Here is a 17,271-nt window from a genome sequence, read left to right as displayed (position 1 = left end):
TCCGCCCCACGCGTGGCCCGCCTGCGCCGCCGCCGCCGCCGCCGCTCCAGTCGCGACCATACCTGCCGCGCGGCGCTACGAGTTCCGAGCGCTCCGGGGTGCAGTGACACCGAGTGAATGTGCGATGCTCGGACAGTGATCGAAGCATGGTGAATTACGTTAACCCGCTCGCCATGTACCAAGGCAAGGGCGGGCAGTACGGTGCAGGTGGCTGGTACGGCTGGCAGCATCAGAACTTTGAGGAGCAGCAGTGGTGTTGGAACGGGCCGCCGGCCGGCGCGGAATGGGCGCCGGAGCCCCATCACTTCCCGAAGCGGGAGCCCGGGGAGCGCGAGGTGGGCGAGATGCCGTCGCCGGCGCGCGGTGACCTGGCCAGCCCGGGCGAGGGCTCTCCGGGCGCTCGGCCCTCGCAGCCGCCGGCGCCGCCGCGCTCGCCCTACGAATGGATGAAGAAACCCAACTACCAGACACAGCCAAATCCAGGTTTCTTACTTTCTTTTTCTATCTATACTTACACTCATCAATTATCATTTTATACATCGCGCTCGTGACACTTTACAGGGAAGAACACAGTCAGAATTAAACCAAAATCGAAGAAATAAACTACCAGTCACTTTTTGCTCATATTATGGCTTCAGCTAAATCAAATTCTTATCCCGAAAAAAAGCTGTTTTATTCAGCATTCTTAGGTAATTATAAAAAAAAGAAGAAAATGAGTTTCTCTGCATCTATGACAATATTTGTTTGCTTTGTATTGTTATGGTAGGTAGATCACAGGTCAAGAGCATAAACACGCGTTTGCAAAGTTAGGCCTACAAACTATAACCAAACCATTTACAACAACACTTTTTTCATAGATGAATTGAATGTTTTTGTTAGATATTGAGTAATTGGTCGTTATGACAGAAAAAAAACCAAGATTATTGTATATAAAAAAAAAATACTGACTTCACTAGTCTGTAAGATGCTCTTGCCGTCGCTTAAAACTTTAGAACAACTTAGTACCTATTAAGTAGGTAGATACTTATTTTTATTACTAATCCTGTTTATATTTGCATATAAATTATAGGCTATAAACTTTGATATCATAAACTAAGTTTATGGTTTTAATACCTTCCTAATTATTATTAATTAATTAATACAGAGTTGCTTTCATTGATATAATTTAGAAGTTTGCATTCAAAATGATAATATTATAACGAACGAGCCAAAAAAAATTGACACTTTAGTTCTATTTACTTACTACATTTACTAAAGCCAATTAAAATGTATAAATACACAATTGCCAATTCAAAAAAAAATACAAAGACCAATTATTAATAAAAAATAGTTATCTATCAGCTACTCATGAATACATACAGAAAAATATAGTACTTACAAAGTATTGCATTATAGAAGGTTGATTGCAATAAGCTCAATTAACTAACTGGGCTAATAATCACTTTTTTAAATAAAGAAACAATATATACATTTGTATATAATATACATATGTATTATTATATACTCAATATTACAATTATATTTAATAAAAGATTAAATTACCTACGTTTATAAAGGAAAAAGGATCCATGGTCCGTAATATAAGTTTTATAGAATCTTTTCTTTTTTGTTTCCTAGACCTTATTTTATATTAAATATTATATCCCGTCGGGAAAGCCTGTTCTTTGGGTTCTGATTACACCCTCTTGATTAGCACGTACCTTTAGTTAGACCACATCAATAAATATAAATTTTTAGTTTTATTTATCCACTACGTACATAGTCAAGTAGGTAGGTGGTCGTAGGATATAAAAACTAAGTAGGTATAAGAAGTTAGTTAAATTATAATAACATTTAAATGAAATACCTATTCATGATACGGGTCCGTAAATTGTTCGCATGTGCTACCTATGTCTGCGATTTGCATCCATATTTTTTTATGCTTATTCACAATCGAAATACACATAAAAGTTAATCTTTTTGTTATATTGACAGTTAATAAAATTTTAAACTAATTAAACATCATAATAACGAATTAAAAACAATATGTCGTATATTACGTACTTACATAATAAAACAATATATTAAAACGTTCACTGGCCTGCAAAACTAAGTACCTACTACACTTTGAAAGCTATGAGTTAAGAGATTTAAAATATAATAATATCATTTTACAAATAATTTTATCTATTTTTTTGTAACTATTAAACTATACATTAATAACATGTTATATTAATTCGAAAGTGTATCTTGTGTACTAAAAATGTTATTATAACCTATATTTTACAGATCAAATTCTATAACTTCCTTTTTGAAATATAGTAACTGATAACCTACAAAAGCTTGTTTTTTGACATATTTTAATAATTAATGAATACTTAAGTATAGTAATTAATAATAAGTTATAGAATGTAACAATTATATTGTATCAAAACAAAATAACAAGATACAAAAGAAGGAGCTTGAATCGCTAGAGGATGATGAAAGGATTCATGGTTGGTGCATACATATTCAAGCATTTGCATTTGAATATGTTATATAAATCACGATATCGTCATCATCTCCCTAGCGTTGTCCCGTTTTTCACGGGGCCCGCTTACCTAACCTGAAGATCTGACAGGTCCGGTTTTTTACCGAAGCGACTGCCTATCTGACCTTCCAACTCGCGAAGGGAAATCCAGCCCAATAATAGGTTAGACCACATAGGTACCTTTGAAATACATTGCTCACGATATATAACAAAATAATATCAAATATGCTAATAAGTTAATTTTAAAAACTGCACAATTCAATCTTTACAAGAAAACCTTCCGTGATGGGGGTTATGCATATAGGTTCCCTATCAATAGACAGTTTGTTAATAAATAATTTATTAAATGTTGCATTATGATTTGTGATCAACAAAACTAGTAATTATTTAATATACCTATATGTCTGTCTGTCTTGAGAAACACTGAATAATATTGCTAGTGTTAAATATTATGAACTATCTATAGCAAGCTAAACTCATATTAACTATAATCATTGACTTTATAATATACGGTTCTCCACCTATCACTTTGATTAATAAAAAGCTTTGTGAAGCGTGGATACTAAGTTCATCTTGCGATGGATGTAGGTACCTCTGACTAGCCCGATCGGGAATATAGTCGTGAACACACAAGCATAACCCGCCAATCATAGTCCTATGACCGATTCTCGGTATTCCTTTCCTCGGTATCCATTATCCTTTTGTTAGATCTTGAAAGTAGCGATGGGCGTTATTAACCATAACTGGTTATATATGCAGTTACGAGCTCGAACAGTGATCACTCGTTTTCCACTACAACAAAAACTAGTGATATTCATAACGCCATTTAAACGATCGAAATAGGCATCAGTCTTCAATAACTCTTTTAATCACAACGCCATAAAGTTAAATCGAATTCACTCTTATGTTTAAGGCATAGCGTCGATGTTTGGCTACTTTCACTACTCACGCAAAATCACTGGTTTTACAATACCTACGTGTGCGTGAAGAAGAATTAAGTTATACTGCTACCTAACCAAACGATTTTACGTTACAATTATCACGTTTGCTTCAGAACGTTGTGAAAATAACTAGTTATAAAAATCACTAGTTAAGAAACTAGTTATTGGAAATCACATAACGCTTACGTTACGTTATCTCAAAAACCGATAACGACCCATCGCTACTTGAAAGTGTTATTTTAAATGTCTGCTTAATACCATGATAAAGTTATTAAGCGGCGAACGTCTACAAGTGAACCGCGCATGCGCGTTTTAGATGCTCAATTTTCATTTCGTCAAGCTATTGGAATGTCAATTTCGATGATTCGGCCATTGGTTAGGGTAGAAGTATATAACCAGTGGTAACTAACCTAACAACGTTACGTTACGAGTCTGTCTGTGCTTAGCGAAATAATACCTATATTTTGATTTATTTACTTACAACCTCACAATAGACAGCATTACAGTACAAAACAACCAACCAACCAGTACCTAATTAAAATTAGATACCATTACCTATTCGTTTGTTCACATAAATCAAAATTGAGCACGTTGGAGAAGTAACTGTTCTAGAAGTATATTCTACTTTCTGCACCAAATGAAAAATCTTAACTTTCATGTAGTTTTCGAGCATGCATCCATCCATCATTAATTACTGCATTTAATGCAAAAAACCATTATACATTTTCTTCACACCTTGTTTCTATTGTAATCAAAGAGAATATACCTAATTCACTATATTTTTGTACAGAGTTTCTTCGTGTCAACAGAGAACAAAGATTTTTGGACCCTGTTGATCTCAGAACAATAACTAAAGCATAGAAGGAAGGCTAAAATAGCAACAGAACTCTATAATTCTGCTCTACTTTATCTTACGGAACCGGCGTAATGTTAGACAAAGACGCATATACAAAAATTGTTTCGTAATTTCGTAGGTTGTCACAAGTTTTTCATTGCCTAGTGTTGGGTTTCACTTTAGTATATGTCGATAAAATTAAATTTACTTACAATTAATGTCGATAAATTTTTTTACAACATTTATTTTTGTAGGACGCAATTATCTTCTTCTTGATGAAAGGAGACTCTGTCTCTGATAGGTAAGTATCTAACCATTTTTGGATTATATTGTCTGGTTTATATTAGTTTGGAGCTGCAGCTCACATTCAGGAAGGAAATAAAATAGCCAACTGTTATCGTTTCATCGGTAAGTTTTTGTAATATTCGAATTTATTTATGATGTCATCCGCCGTGCACTGGTGTTGATCGACGTGCCGTGCAAATTGGAACCGCCGGGTCTAACCCGCACAGACGGTAAAAGGCCCGATGGGCTCACGCTCATACCCTAGGAGAGGGGGCGTGCTTTATTGTGGGACGCGATCTGCGCTTGCAGGGCCGGCTGCCGAGTGGGCCGCTACCCAAAAACTGGCGAAATATGGGAATTTAACACGGACCCACAATTTTGTCCCTTTTGCCGTCGAGACTTCGGGTGTGTGGTGCTCGGCCGTAATTACCATTTCATCTGTCTGATCTATAATGTTCAATGTAGGAATAGCATCGTCTCGAAGACGTCTTCACTTCGAATTAGGAACACACATAAATGAATCCGCAGTAAAATGTTTCGAGCAAATACGGCTGTACTTATTTGGAATAAAAAGAAAGAAAGTGCATTTCTTCGAGGCAATGACGTCATAAATCGTCTGAAACAGACATATAAGGCCAATGTATGTATGTATTTGGAATCCAATTTCGTCTATTAATGCGAATTATCCATTCTTTCTCTTTGTTATCGTCTACAGGAAATCTAAAAATTAAAAGTATCGATAATTTTAGTACATCACTATGGACAATCAACATAACCTCAAATCAATTTCGTATTCATCGATGAAACGTATAATATAATGGATATCTCAAATATTTTATGCTACAAATCTATTCAGCAAAACATATTACTTTCCTAAAATTGTTCAGCAGTTCACATTTCACTAGAAAATTACAAAAAACTTACCGATGAAACGACAGAAGTTGTTGGCTATTTTCTTTTCTTCCTGAATGTGAGCTGCAGCCCCATACCACACAATACATAATGTCACAGAGTCGAGACACTCAATTATTTGATATAAATAAAAGTTTCTTTCCATTTATTTGGAAAAATATTGTTAAATTATCACTTAAAACAATCTGAACACAAGACACTCGTAAACAAAGTTCACGCGACCGTGTCAAATAGTTCGGTAAATATAAGTAAAATCTTCTTATGTATGTTACTATGTATTTGGCCGAGTTAAAATGAGTCCAATAGGTCCAAATGACATTTCATGTTGTGACAACCTCGGAAAAAATGAAGCAAAGAGCGAATCATTTGTCCTTTTCTCACTCATAGTTTGTGTCGTAAGCTAGAAGAGAGCCGGTTTATAGTTTCTGAATTCTTATTTTAGCCTTCCTTCTATGCTTTAGTTATTGTTCTGAGCTGTTGATTAAACAAGGCCAAGGACCAAAGAAACCAAACCACTATAAAAATAACAACATTAATGATAATTAACCAGTGTAAAAAGATTTTATATAATTTTAATTATGAATTATAAACTGGCAGTTTCTTCTGAAAAACTAACGTGAAACGCCATTAAGTACAAATAATAAATTATTATTGTTTTATTTTTTTATGGCTTTTAAAAATATTTTTTCGAAAAAGTCGGCCTGTGTTTTGTAAAAGAGCACACACTTCTGAAAAAAATTAAACCATTTTATTGGGTACTATTTTTACATTTTTACATTTATGCTAGATCTTATTATTTCGCACGGGTTCAATAAATACTGATTACGTGTGCCTGTTCGTGGTTTATTGCATTTGAACTTAATCCAAAAAGTAGGATATTAAATTATTTATTACGTCTAATTAGGTTTTACAACCATAATTAATGAATTATAATAGTTTTAAGCGGTCTGTCTTTATTTAGTAATCAAAATTTTATAATTTATCTTTGGCCTAGGAAACTACCTAATTATTTATCCCTATTAGAGGTGCATGTACTGGCTGCAAGTTGCCTTGTGATCTTGTACTTGTAACAGTTGTAACTCTGCCGACCACGATGGATATTATGGGTGTGGGTTGTATTTGTCCATTGATGCCAGTCGATTATCCGTCCCTTTCCTCTTCGGCGGTTAAGAAAATGACAGGTATAACCTAAAATAAAATTTGGTGGTGTCTACAGGAATTAGCATCAATGCCTAATTAAAACTTACTTGTGTGTATAGTGACTCAAACAACGATTCTTTACAGCCGCGATACACATCAGCTTTTTTAATAATAGGTAAATACACTTGCTTGAAACACACAAGCGCCTTTCGATAGTCGAATATGATTCCTTAATAAGTCAGCGAACCGGATGAAAACACCTAGTGAATGTCGCCTCTTCTGACACATATAGTCTCCTTGTAATGAAAATCGCGTACCCAGTTAACCACCTTTTTAAAAATTGCATTCGAATGTGATTTTTGAATAAAGATTGAATTTCAATTCAATTAATTGAAAGAATTAGAGGTTTTATGAAGAAAATCACATCAGAATGCAATTTTTGAAAATGGCGCTTTCGCGGTTTTACCTGTAAGACAATAAATATGTACATATCTACTATTAGTAAGTATATAAAAGTATGGTTGTCAATGTTAAGTACTTCATTTTGATTCTACATTTCAAAAACATATTCAGTAATGATTATCTCGGTGGTCAAAAATATAATCCCTAGGAATGTTAACTATTACAAAAGCATAAAGCCTATTTGAAATGAAATATCACACCGTTCTGGATCTGCAATGTAGGTACCTGTATCACAGTTAAAATCTTTAAAAGAAATTAGCATTACTGGAAACGATTTAATTAATTAGAAAATTTTTGTGATTGATTGAATAAATATAACAGACTTTTTAGGCAGAACACTAAATCTGAGGTAAGTTTCACTAGGGAATGCCACTATATATTTTTTATCGCACATAAACAAAACTATGTGGATAATATATCCCAATCTATGGGATCAATCTATGTTCCGTGCATTGATTATACCGGTAGATAGGTATATAATCAACGGTTCCGTGTAGATAGTGTACTATTAGTACTATTACATCCGCATGATCATGCGGCGTTATATGCGGAAATTCTGCTTTATTAACCGACTTCAAAAAAAGGATGTTCGCAATTCTTTGGGACCTTTTTTGACGTGATTTATTGTTTTGCCTCGGAAGGCATTCAGTTCTTGGCCGAATGGAAAATACTCTTTGCTTTGATGATTTTAAGCAGTCACGAGTTAATTATAATACCTACACCTTGTTTCCTCTTAAGGTAGCCTGGATGAAACTGCTATTTAACAATAAGGCCTCCTATATTTCAGTCTTATTGTTCTATTTATAATCGTTCTTTTTTTGGGTTATTGTATTGCGTATATATACGTAACAGATGACCCGGTAAATTCCGTATCACGCTTTTCCATACTTGTATCACCGTTTTAGGATTCCCTGGACTTCTACGAATATTTCAAACCTATAAGTCAATTCGATTGAGCCGTTCTCGAATTTTAGCAAGACTAACGAACAGCAACTCGTTTTTGTAAAATATATATTTTGTTTTATTATTTACCTTCATCATTGATTGATATACAGTTACTACGCTTATGCGAGTCAAAAAAAATAACTTTAGAACCATATGGCATTGGGTAACTTGTTTGGCAAATTGAAAGAAAGTAATAAAATTTCTAATAATCATGACGGTGATGTACTTACTTACTCATAGATACAACACATGTCATCTCATAGTGGGCAGTCTCATGATCTATTCGTAAGATAAGTCTGTCCGTCTTTCGTCCATGCAGGTATATTATATTATCTATGAAGGCGGGCTCTAAATGCTTTTTTTTATAATGGACAAAAAAGAGGACGACCGCCGGCTTCAGTTCGACATTCGTTGGGACGAGCTATCTTTCTTTTTCCATTTTTTTTTGTTTTGGAGGCTGAATGTTGCGCAAAGTTTTTGCTTAAGTATTTAGCTCGGTAGGTATATGCGGCTTTAATACTTCCTATTCGTTTTTTCATTTAAATTTATATTGTGTGTGATAGCTGTTTTGTGGAGGTGTTTTATGACTACGACTAACTCATCGTGCTTTCCGAAGCACGGAATCATCTCAATTTTTAGGACAATCCTAAGAGTCCTAACCAAACATAAAGTGATTTTGAATATGTCCTCATTGGGAATCGAAACCAGGACCATGTGCCCAACGCCCGAACCACTAGACCACGGAGATGTGTATAATCTAGATTAAACGAAAATATTTTGGTTTATAAATATCCTGTATTAATAATAATACCTAACTAAATATAATATTTAGTAAACCTGTACCCACCCACCCCTACTATCTATGATACGATGAATAAAATAAAAATCGCCGTTCTTTCTTATTAACACTCTTTTAAAAATGTTGACAACGGACAAATGAGTTGTAACCGTCACAACAGGCCCCTCAATAACAAACACTTACAAGGCACCCTCGCGACTCGTTGTGTCAAGCCGCAATTATCATCGAGCATAACATTAGATGTTATTTTGCGTTCTGCACAACGATTCCCCGTTAACGCGTGTCTAGGGAGCGAGTGCATGGTGTGGGCAATTAATTCAGGGCATTCCACGAGCGGGAAGGGAGAAAGGGGGGGTGGACGCCCGGGAGGACCCCCGGCGACAATCACCGCCAACGGCGCCCCCGGGACCTCCCGAACAAGTTAAATCTTTGCCAACTTACTTGTGCCACTGTGATTGTACAGTTTCAAGTTGCACCAAGATGCCACTGCGGCTACTCCAGAAATTGTGCAAACTTTATACATATTTTGAGAATGGACTACGTTTTCTTCAGAAATCTTTAAGGCGTGATATAATATACTAATAGGTAAATACTTAGTTTTATAACGTTAATATTACAACTGTTTTAGTACGTATTGACAATCATTTACAGTCATAATTTATCTAACAACCAAACTATCTGAGCATAGTTACTTATCTCAATTCTCCATGTTTACACGTATTGTGTGGTATCTACATTGTACCTAACCCAACCGGCTTGTGTGTACAAAACCTTTCCTTATTTAACTTGGTTGTTTGCACAAGTCGGGGACGTTCGGGGAAATAAATCTCTATTTGTCTACATTCACCAATCGGACGTCACAACAGGGGGATTAGTGTCGACGCATTTCACGCTCAGCAAGATGGATAGTCTTTCAATCAACGCCTTTTAAAATGGCTCTTTATGAATAGAAAAAGTGTTGAAAGTTCTTACTTATGGGAGCGGTGGCCGCGCACCGGGGAGTCTCGCAAAAAATTCAGAAGCGAACAGAAGGCGGATTTGTTTGTTATTGTTGACATCTTAATTAGCGTAAAGATGCATCAGTCTTGTTCTGTTGTATCTGTCAGTCGTTGACTTTCTTTCTGGCGTCATGTCGTGAAGGTTACTGTATTATTGTCGTGTATCAGTAAGAATGACATTTACGCCCGCATCGATCACTGCTGTTGGAGTAGCCTCGTTTCGCATAATGTTTGCACTAATAGCGATATTAATTTATGATACACAATGATTGATTGCTTGTTGGAAACTCGTGCCACTTCAAGAGTCTGCATTATTATATTAAGTACTAAGTGTTGCGGTAACATAAAAGTAATATTATTCTGTGGCATGTGAATTTGCAGTTATCACTTTTACTTTGTGCAATGGAAATGGAGAGGCTATTGTGTGTATTACTAATAATGTTTATGATCGGATAATAGAGTGAGCAAACGCGTCATTTGGGTAAGCGGAGCGAGCGGCCGCGGCCTTCGGCTGGAGCCCTAAGTAGACGTAAAGTTGCACATAACCCGCGCCTTTACGACCGCCTACAGTCCCCGCCAGTCCCGCCCGCCTCTGGGACCCTTCGCCAATAACTTTATGCCACAATACCCTACCAAATTCCACAATAATTTTGCATTGTTTTGCTTCACGATACTTTTATCTCTAAATCTCAACTACAGTGGCTGATGGATGTCAAAAACAAGATCAACTCCTTGTTGAATGGATATCGCAAGTGTTATCGGAAATGTTTATCGTGATGGTGATATCGACCGCTCCCTCGTCCATCAAAAACGCATTACAAGCGCTTACAAGAAGGTAACCGGGCGATACGACCGCTTGAGTCAACACGTTCAAAGGTGCCGCTATCGCGGCGGACTCGCGATAATCGCGCTTTACTGAAAGCGGGATTTCGGCAGGCCGACAAAGCCGCGACATAACCGATAACCAGCCGATTAATTGTTTTCCATTTACAATTCCTGTCCAATAATATTTAACAAGCAATATTTGTGTTCGATACGCGCGATACACGTGTAATCATGTAATCGTGGAGTGGTTATCACGCCCTGCTCCCTCATCATTTCGTTCATCCACGCATTATAATATTCGGACTATGAATCTCATATCTTCATGTATTTAATGAATGAACGGCGTTATCGTAATTATTATATTGTAACAATAATTGTTACACGTTATGACCTAACTTTAACTAGTAGATATCTTTATAGTACTTAAGCACTCCTATTTGTTATTATAACACTGAAGTGATTTATTAACTGAACTACACCACTAAGTAAATGTTTATGTTTACGTTGTTTGAGTACTTATTTGAGTTTTTCGTTTGTTGAAATACGTCTTTTTACAAATTTGTCAATAGAATAGGTAATTGAGTAATAAATTTTATAGGATAATAAAGTTTGACGGAGTGTTAAGTAATAAACGATTGAAGTAGAGTGTAGGAAATTAGGAATGACGTGTATGATAGCGTGAGAGGTAGGTCAGGTCGACGGGGACCGGTTTGAGGGTTGAGTGTGAGGAGGTGTCTCCAGGGCTGTCATCCTGGTTATCACCCGGCCAGCTATTTGTGCATGATAACTGACTAAACACAGTCCGCCGCGCCGCGCCCGCCCGCGCTGTTTGCCCGCCGCAAACAACCTCTATTTTTTGTAATAAATTCCCACTACATATAGATAATAAACCTCATTTTCGTCATTTAATTCGCCCGCCCGCGCGCCGCCGTTGGCCGCTATTTACCTTCAAATTAACGCCTACTATCAAACGCAGCATCGCCTATAGATACACCACATTTGTTTGTCTTACCACTTCTTCTTTTGTTTGCTCTTCTAACAGGAAATTTATTTAAGTTATAATTTTCTGTCATTCGAGCACTCCAAAGAGTTTATCTATAGTGTAGACGTTTTCGAAGACGTGTTAGCAAACATGTCACCGTGTTGACATTTGACCCCTAGTGGTTAGCTATAATATAGCCTGAGAATGTTGTACTCACGGTGTATCTATGATACAGTGTTTCATATCATATCTTGTGATACAAAACATATTACCTATACTTATCGCCTGCCAAGTAGTTAACGCCATCTGCGGTAAATCTACAATAATACACGTAAAAAAAATACCTATACTAGATATTTAAAAGTACTACAAACTTCTCGTTATGAAAGGTGCTTAAAATATGTTAGCATATAACCACTGATAGTTAAGTATATTCGTTTTATTTCTTTTAAGTTAATATTATTATTTAGAATGTTCTCTGTGTAACTGAAAATTTCGATATCAACCCCTCATGTGCAATTTTATTTTTCGATAAACACATTGGAATGTACATAGGCACACTATGGCCAGAAAAAATTGGCCCCACATATGGGACATGCACGTACGAGTTTCAAATTTATTGTCTCATATGTGATATGTGGTTCATACACAGTGAACGTGTTAAATCTTACTATTTGTACTGAATTTACATGAAGTAAAGTCTATAGATATCAGACGTATTTTAACGAAAGAAACTGTTCTATAATAATCACAGACTTTTCAATAAGTACCTACCTATCTAGGTCCTACCTAGCGTAATGTAATTTTCCAAATATTTCAGCAGCATTTCAAAATATTTTGTAATCCGTACAAATGATTACGTAACGTAACAAAGTAGGTACACCACTCGGATTGTGTCGCATGTGACAAACATAATTTATGAAGTTCTTAATAGCGAGATAAGGAATATTTACACACTCTAAGTACACAACGAGACACCTCTGTCTTAGTGCAATGTACACAGATCTACGTACCTATCTCAGTCGTTTTACACGTTGACAAATCTAAAGACAGATAAAAAATTGTAAACAAAAATTACTATTTTCGACGTGACGGCTGAAATCTAGAGAATTTCCCCTGATAACATTTTGTTACGGTTAATCTAGGTACGTTTGTTAAACGAGTTGCTTTTAAATTTATCTTTATAATTGTTTAAATTGACATAAATGTATTATGAAGTAGGTAGGTATATGGAATACGTGATCGTTTCCTTGCGTTATAAACCTGAACCGATTTTGCCGAAAATAAATAGGTATGATTTTAAACCATTTTCCGTAGTTTATTCTCAATACTGAAGTAGGTACAGTATACATCGAAAAACGTTGTGCATTCTACGTTTCTTTTTTTAATCAGAAAAAGAAAAACGTTAAATTCAACTTACCTATTTCTGTAAAAGAATTAAAAGTTGAATCGGAAAAACCTTAGATGGGAAAACAGTGTGAGATCGCGCGGTGTGGTCTCGCTTATCCCTGGTGTAAGCGCTCGCGACGGCGGCGCCTCTGTTCCCGCCGCCTGGCTTAACCTTATCGAGCCCTCGGGAATCCGCCCCTCTCCTCTCTTCCTACTATACACTGCTTCTCGTTACGACTATATAAACGGCCCTCCAAACGACCGACCGTCGAATAAAACTCGCACTAAAGGTTTCCATTCTTAACTTTTAGATGTTTCAACATGATATACGACTTTGGACTTTGGACTTTTATTTTTTTGCACTGTCTATCCCGCTACATTTTTCATTAAATTCATAATATCCTATACCTAAAGGTTGCCTGGAAGAGATTGCTACCTTAGCAATAAGGCCGCCTGTTGTACTACCAATTTAATTATAATACTAATGTATTTTTAATGTGATTCAAGTGCAATAAAGAGTTTTTGTATTTGTATTTTGTATTTTGGCGGCTAGAGCCATTTTAGCGTCTTCAGAGGAGTCGCGTAGGTGTATAGACATTTTAAGTTATGCAATTTGAGAAATCAACACCTATAACTTAGCCATCTGCGAGGTAATCGCATTTCCATAAAAAAATATAATCACGTGGTGTGGTAACATATAGGTTTCCTTTTCTAACGACACTCTTCTTTCGTATAAAACTGGTGTCAGGGTACTTACTTAATTACTAGTCCACTAAAGTACATAACTCATGTGACGACTACGTAATTAAGTACTTTAGTAAGAAGTAGCAGGGACCAGCTACGTCGCTTCGTTGAAACATAGCGGAATCTGACGACATGAAATTTTATAAGTGTTTTCCAATTGTTGTAGGTAAAACGCGGACGAAGGATAAGTACCGGGTGGTATACAGCGACCACCAGCGACTGGAGCTGGAGAAGGAGTTCCACTACAGCAGGTACATCACCATCAGACGCAAGGCCGAGTTGGCTGCGAGCCTCGGGTTGTCCGAGAGACAGGTAACTGAATGCATTTATTTAATAATAGCCTAAAATAGAGTACTCATTAGGTAATTCATAATTATTAGAATGAATAATTCCTAAAAATAGTGGAATTATGAGTTTCCAATTCACACACGCGGTGTACGGATTTCCCTCTATGCGCTGATCTTCAGTGGAGTCAATAAAGTCGGAGCTTCCTAACTAACTTCTTATTTGCCACGGACAGGTCCGATTTTAATGTATTTTTTCTTTTTATTACTTGATATAATATCCGCAGTTAAAATATGTAATATTGCATATTCTGTGTAAATTTCAACTAGGTATCAAATATGGTTCAAAATGTACCTACAACCCGTTAAATGTACGGAAAGAATCACACTTCTTTAATTGTTGTGTAGGTCAGCAGTGTTAGTATATTTTACTAATTAAGTATTTCTCTAGGTTAACTAATTGTACATACATACATAAACAGCCTATAATACGTCCCACTGCTGGGCACAGGCCTCCCCTCAATCAACCGGAGTGGGATATTTTATAATTTATAGTGTGTTTATGCAGAAGCGGAATCTACATAGATATATGTCGGATCAAGACGATATTTTTTGCTTCAGGACTCTAGCGAAATAGGATTATTGGGTGGTCGTGTAGGTATTGTTGTTGTGTTTTTCATGTGTTTTTCTGTTCTATTTAATTGTTATAACTTGTAAGAGAAGTTTTATCATTTTGATAGTAATTTATTTGACTTTACAACTTGCTTTACACATTCATCATTCATTCATTGGCCTTATACGTCTGTTTCAACGATTTATGACGTCACTGCCTCGAAGAAATGCACCGGCACAACTGGTAGTGCGGCTTGGTAGTGCGGTGGGGAAGAAGGGACTTTCTTTCATGGCTGTCCAAGCCAATCCTAGAGCGGCAAACTCTGCCGCACACTCTGCACACACACACACACACACACTACTACACAACTACTCTGTACTACACATTCGAACAATGATACATAACAATGCTCTCCTAGGTTTCGTGATCGTAAGTGTGGATTTAGATGATAGGCGAAGTTTACTATGTAAACGGAATTTACGTTGTGTTATAAAGGTACATTTTTAAATGAGCACATATATACATCTTACACGTTCACGGTGTAGGATAATTATGAAGTTCAATTCATCATCTCCCTAGCATTATCCTGTTTTTCACAGGGTCCGCTTACCTAACCTGTAGATTTGACAGGTCCGGTTTTCTATAGAAGCGACTGCCTATCTGACCTTACAACCCGCGCAGGGCGTCCCAGCCCAATACAAGTTGGGTCACATACCTCCGAAAATGCATTTCTCGGGAATGTGGGTTTCCTCACGATGTTTTCCTTCACTGCTGAGCACGTCATAATCATTTATGATCCAAACATGAATTCGAAAACAAATTCGACAATCATTGGTTTAGGATTCGAACCTGCGACCTCAAAGTGAGAGACAAGCGTTCTACCAACTGGGCTACCACGGCTTATGAAGTTCAATTCCATGAAAATAATATTTTATAAGCACTTGGGTAAACTTAATGAGAGAAAGGAAAAAACATTCGCTAGCACACAATGGAATCTTACCCAATATGAATGGGGATTTACGTCTTAAATAGATACTCGAATGACAATCTTATCTTTAATTGGTTTAATTTTGTCATGTCCTTAATTATAAAAAAAGAGTAATGATTTCTTCTGTGCATTTACGATAGAGTTTTAAAGTATCTTTAATGATTGAAACCGTTCATTATAATTAACTTAATCTAGCAATTTTATAATATAATGTTTGTTGCAGGTAAAAATATGGTTCCAAAACAGACGCGCGAAGGAGAGGAAGCAGGTGAAGAAACGTGAAGAGGTCGTGATGAAGGAGAAGGGAGACCACGCGTCGCTGCAGCACGCACAGCTGCACCACGCCACCATGCTGCACCACCAACAGATGATGAACGGTATGATGCACCACCACCACTACCATCAAGGGGTCCTGCAAGGGGTGCCCGAGCCCCTCGTGCCCGGAGTACCCCCCGTGCCGCTCCTGTGACCTCAGCAGCAAGACTTTCCTGAGGACACCTTCTAGTGACTAACGGTGATTAAAAGTGAACAGTCTACACAATCATGGTACATTGGTGAAAGACAAAGTTGTCTCCTCGGCATGATCTTGAATTTGTGATAATATTAGTGCAATATTCTCGCGGGAATATTATACGTTTGTGACGGAATGACGTTTTGAGAAACAAGGAAAATACCTTAATACTCGTAGTATCTAGGTATGCAACAGCTGTAAGCGGACACTTGAGATGATGTCCTAGTTCCGGGGCTGTTTCTCTAATGAGATACTTTACATTACTTCCTTGAAGACCTATATAAGTTACTAATGCTTAGCCTTTATTGAAATAGTTCCTGAACTAGGTGATAACTCTCTCTTCAGCCTTTATTTAGCGCTACTACCTAAGTGTTCACTTCTTACGGCTATTCGTTTACTATTTTAGAGAAGTACGGATTATTTTAATTTAAAAGAATTTTGTCACTGTAAATATAGACGTACGTATACGTATATTTTTATATTATTATTGTAATATTAAAGCGATTTATTTTAAGCAGTTGATTTATATTTCTCAATGCTACAAGTGCCTTTATTATATTTATTATGAGATTATTAGAAATAATAGAGAAATTACTTGTGTTAAAGTCAAATAAGTAATTCAGTTTATCCACTTTATAATAAGTAAAGTGTGAATAATAATAATAAATAATATATTGATATTTAATTTTGAATTTAGTGGTTTAGAAAATTATAAATTGAATAAATAAATAATTTAATGTTAATTGAATCTCAATATTTGTCAATAATAAAGGAATTTTTAAATGTACCTACTTATTAACAATATTTCGCGCATTTGTGGCTTTGAGAAGTAGAATGATTTTACTACGATTGAGATTATACCTAGGTGTAATTGTTCTGTAAATAATAGCTTAAATTTTAGATTAACTTATTCGTATCCCAGTTTTTAAACATTAACACAGTTTTTTCACAAATACACCAAGTACCTACGTGAATTAAACCCAATAATAATATATTAGGAGGAAAAGTTGAAAGCTTATCAAAATTTCTGTCGTATGTAATGAATGTAATGTATTTCTTACTTTTCTTGATTGAGTTGTTAAATCACAATTTGTTCTACAAAGACTTGT

At 36.2% G+C, this 17,271-nt stretch overlaps 2 protein-coding genes across 3 annotated transcripts in view; one reads left to right on the top strand and one right to left on the bottom strand.

The window, feature by feature from the left end:
- Positions 1 to 5,950, bottom strand: part of LOC126366041 (tyrosine-protein kinase Btk29A) — a 53,317-nt gene extending 47,367 nt beyond the window's left edge. The window contains exon 1 of the mRNA XM_050008935.1: positions 5,495 to 5,950. Within this exon, the coding sequence (XP_049864892.1) occupies positions 5,495 to 5,627 (133 nt within the window). The 5' untranslated portion in view covers positions 5,628 to 5,950. The remainder of the gene's footprint in view (positions 1 to 5,494) is intronic.
- LOC126366082 (homeobox protein CDX-1) lies at positions 62 to 16,655 on the top strand. 2 transcript variants are annotated; one of them, XM_050009009.1, is made up of 3 exons: positions 62 to 483; positions 13,933 to 14,078; positions 15,875 to 16,655. In XM_050009009.1, exons 1-3 carry the CDS (start codon positions 147 to 149, stop codon positions 16,118 to 16,120), a joined length of 729 nt encoding a protein of 242 aa, XP_049864966.1. In that variant the 5' UTR covers positions 62 to 146; the 3' UTR covers positions 16,121 to 16,655. The 2 variants fall into 2 exon arrangements, with proteins under 2 accessions (XP_049864966.1, XP_049864965.1); XM_050009008.1 differs by having other exon boundaries at positions 13,930 to 14,078.
- Positions 16,656 to 17,271: the final 616 nt, after the last annotated feature.

The sequence above is a fragment of the Pectinophora gossypiella genome, chromosome 4 (assembly GCF_024362695.1).
Source record: "Pectinophora gossypiella chromosome 4, ilPecGoss1.1, whole genome shotgun sequence".
Classification (NCBI taxonomy): Eukaryota; Metazoa; Arthropoda; class Insecta; order Lepidoptera; family Gelechiidae; genus Pectinophora; species Pectinophora gossypiella.
Note: the sequence above shows the minus strand (reverse complement) of the source record. Positions and strands in the feature narration are given on the sequence as shown.

Coding starts and splice junctions, on each gene's coding strand:
- LOC126366082 (XM_050009008.1), top strand. CDS start 147: ATGGTGAATTACGTTAACCCGCTCGCCATGTACCAAGGCAAGGGCGGG. Junction 484..13,929: donor CCAGACACAGCCAAATCCAG/GTTTCTTACTTT, acceptor TTCCAATTGTTG/TAGGTAAAACGCGGACGAAG. Junction 14,079..15,874: donor TCGGGTTGTCCGAGAGACAG/GTAACTGAATGC, acceptor TGTTTGTTGCAG/GTAAAAATATGGTTCCAAAA.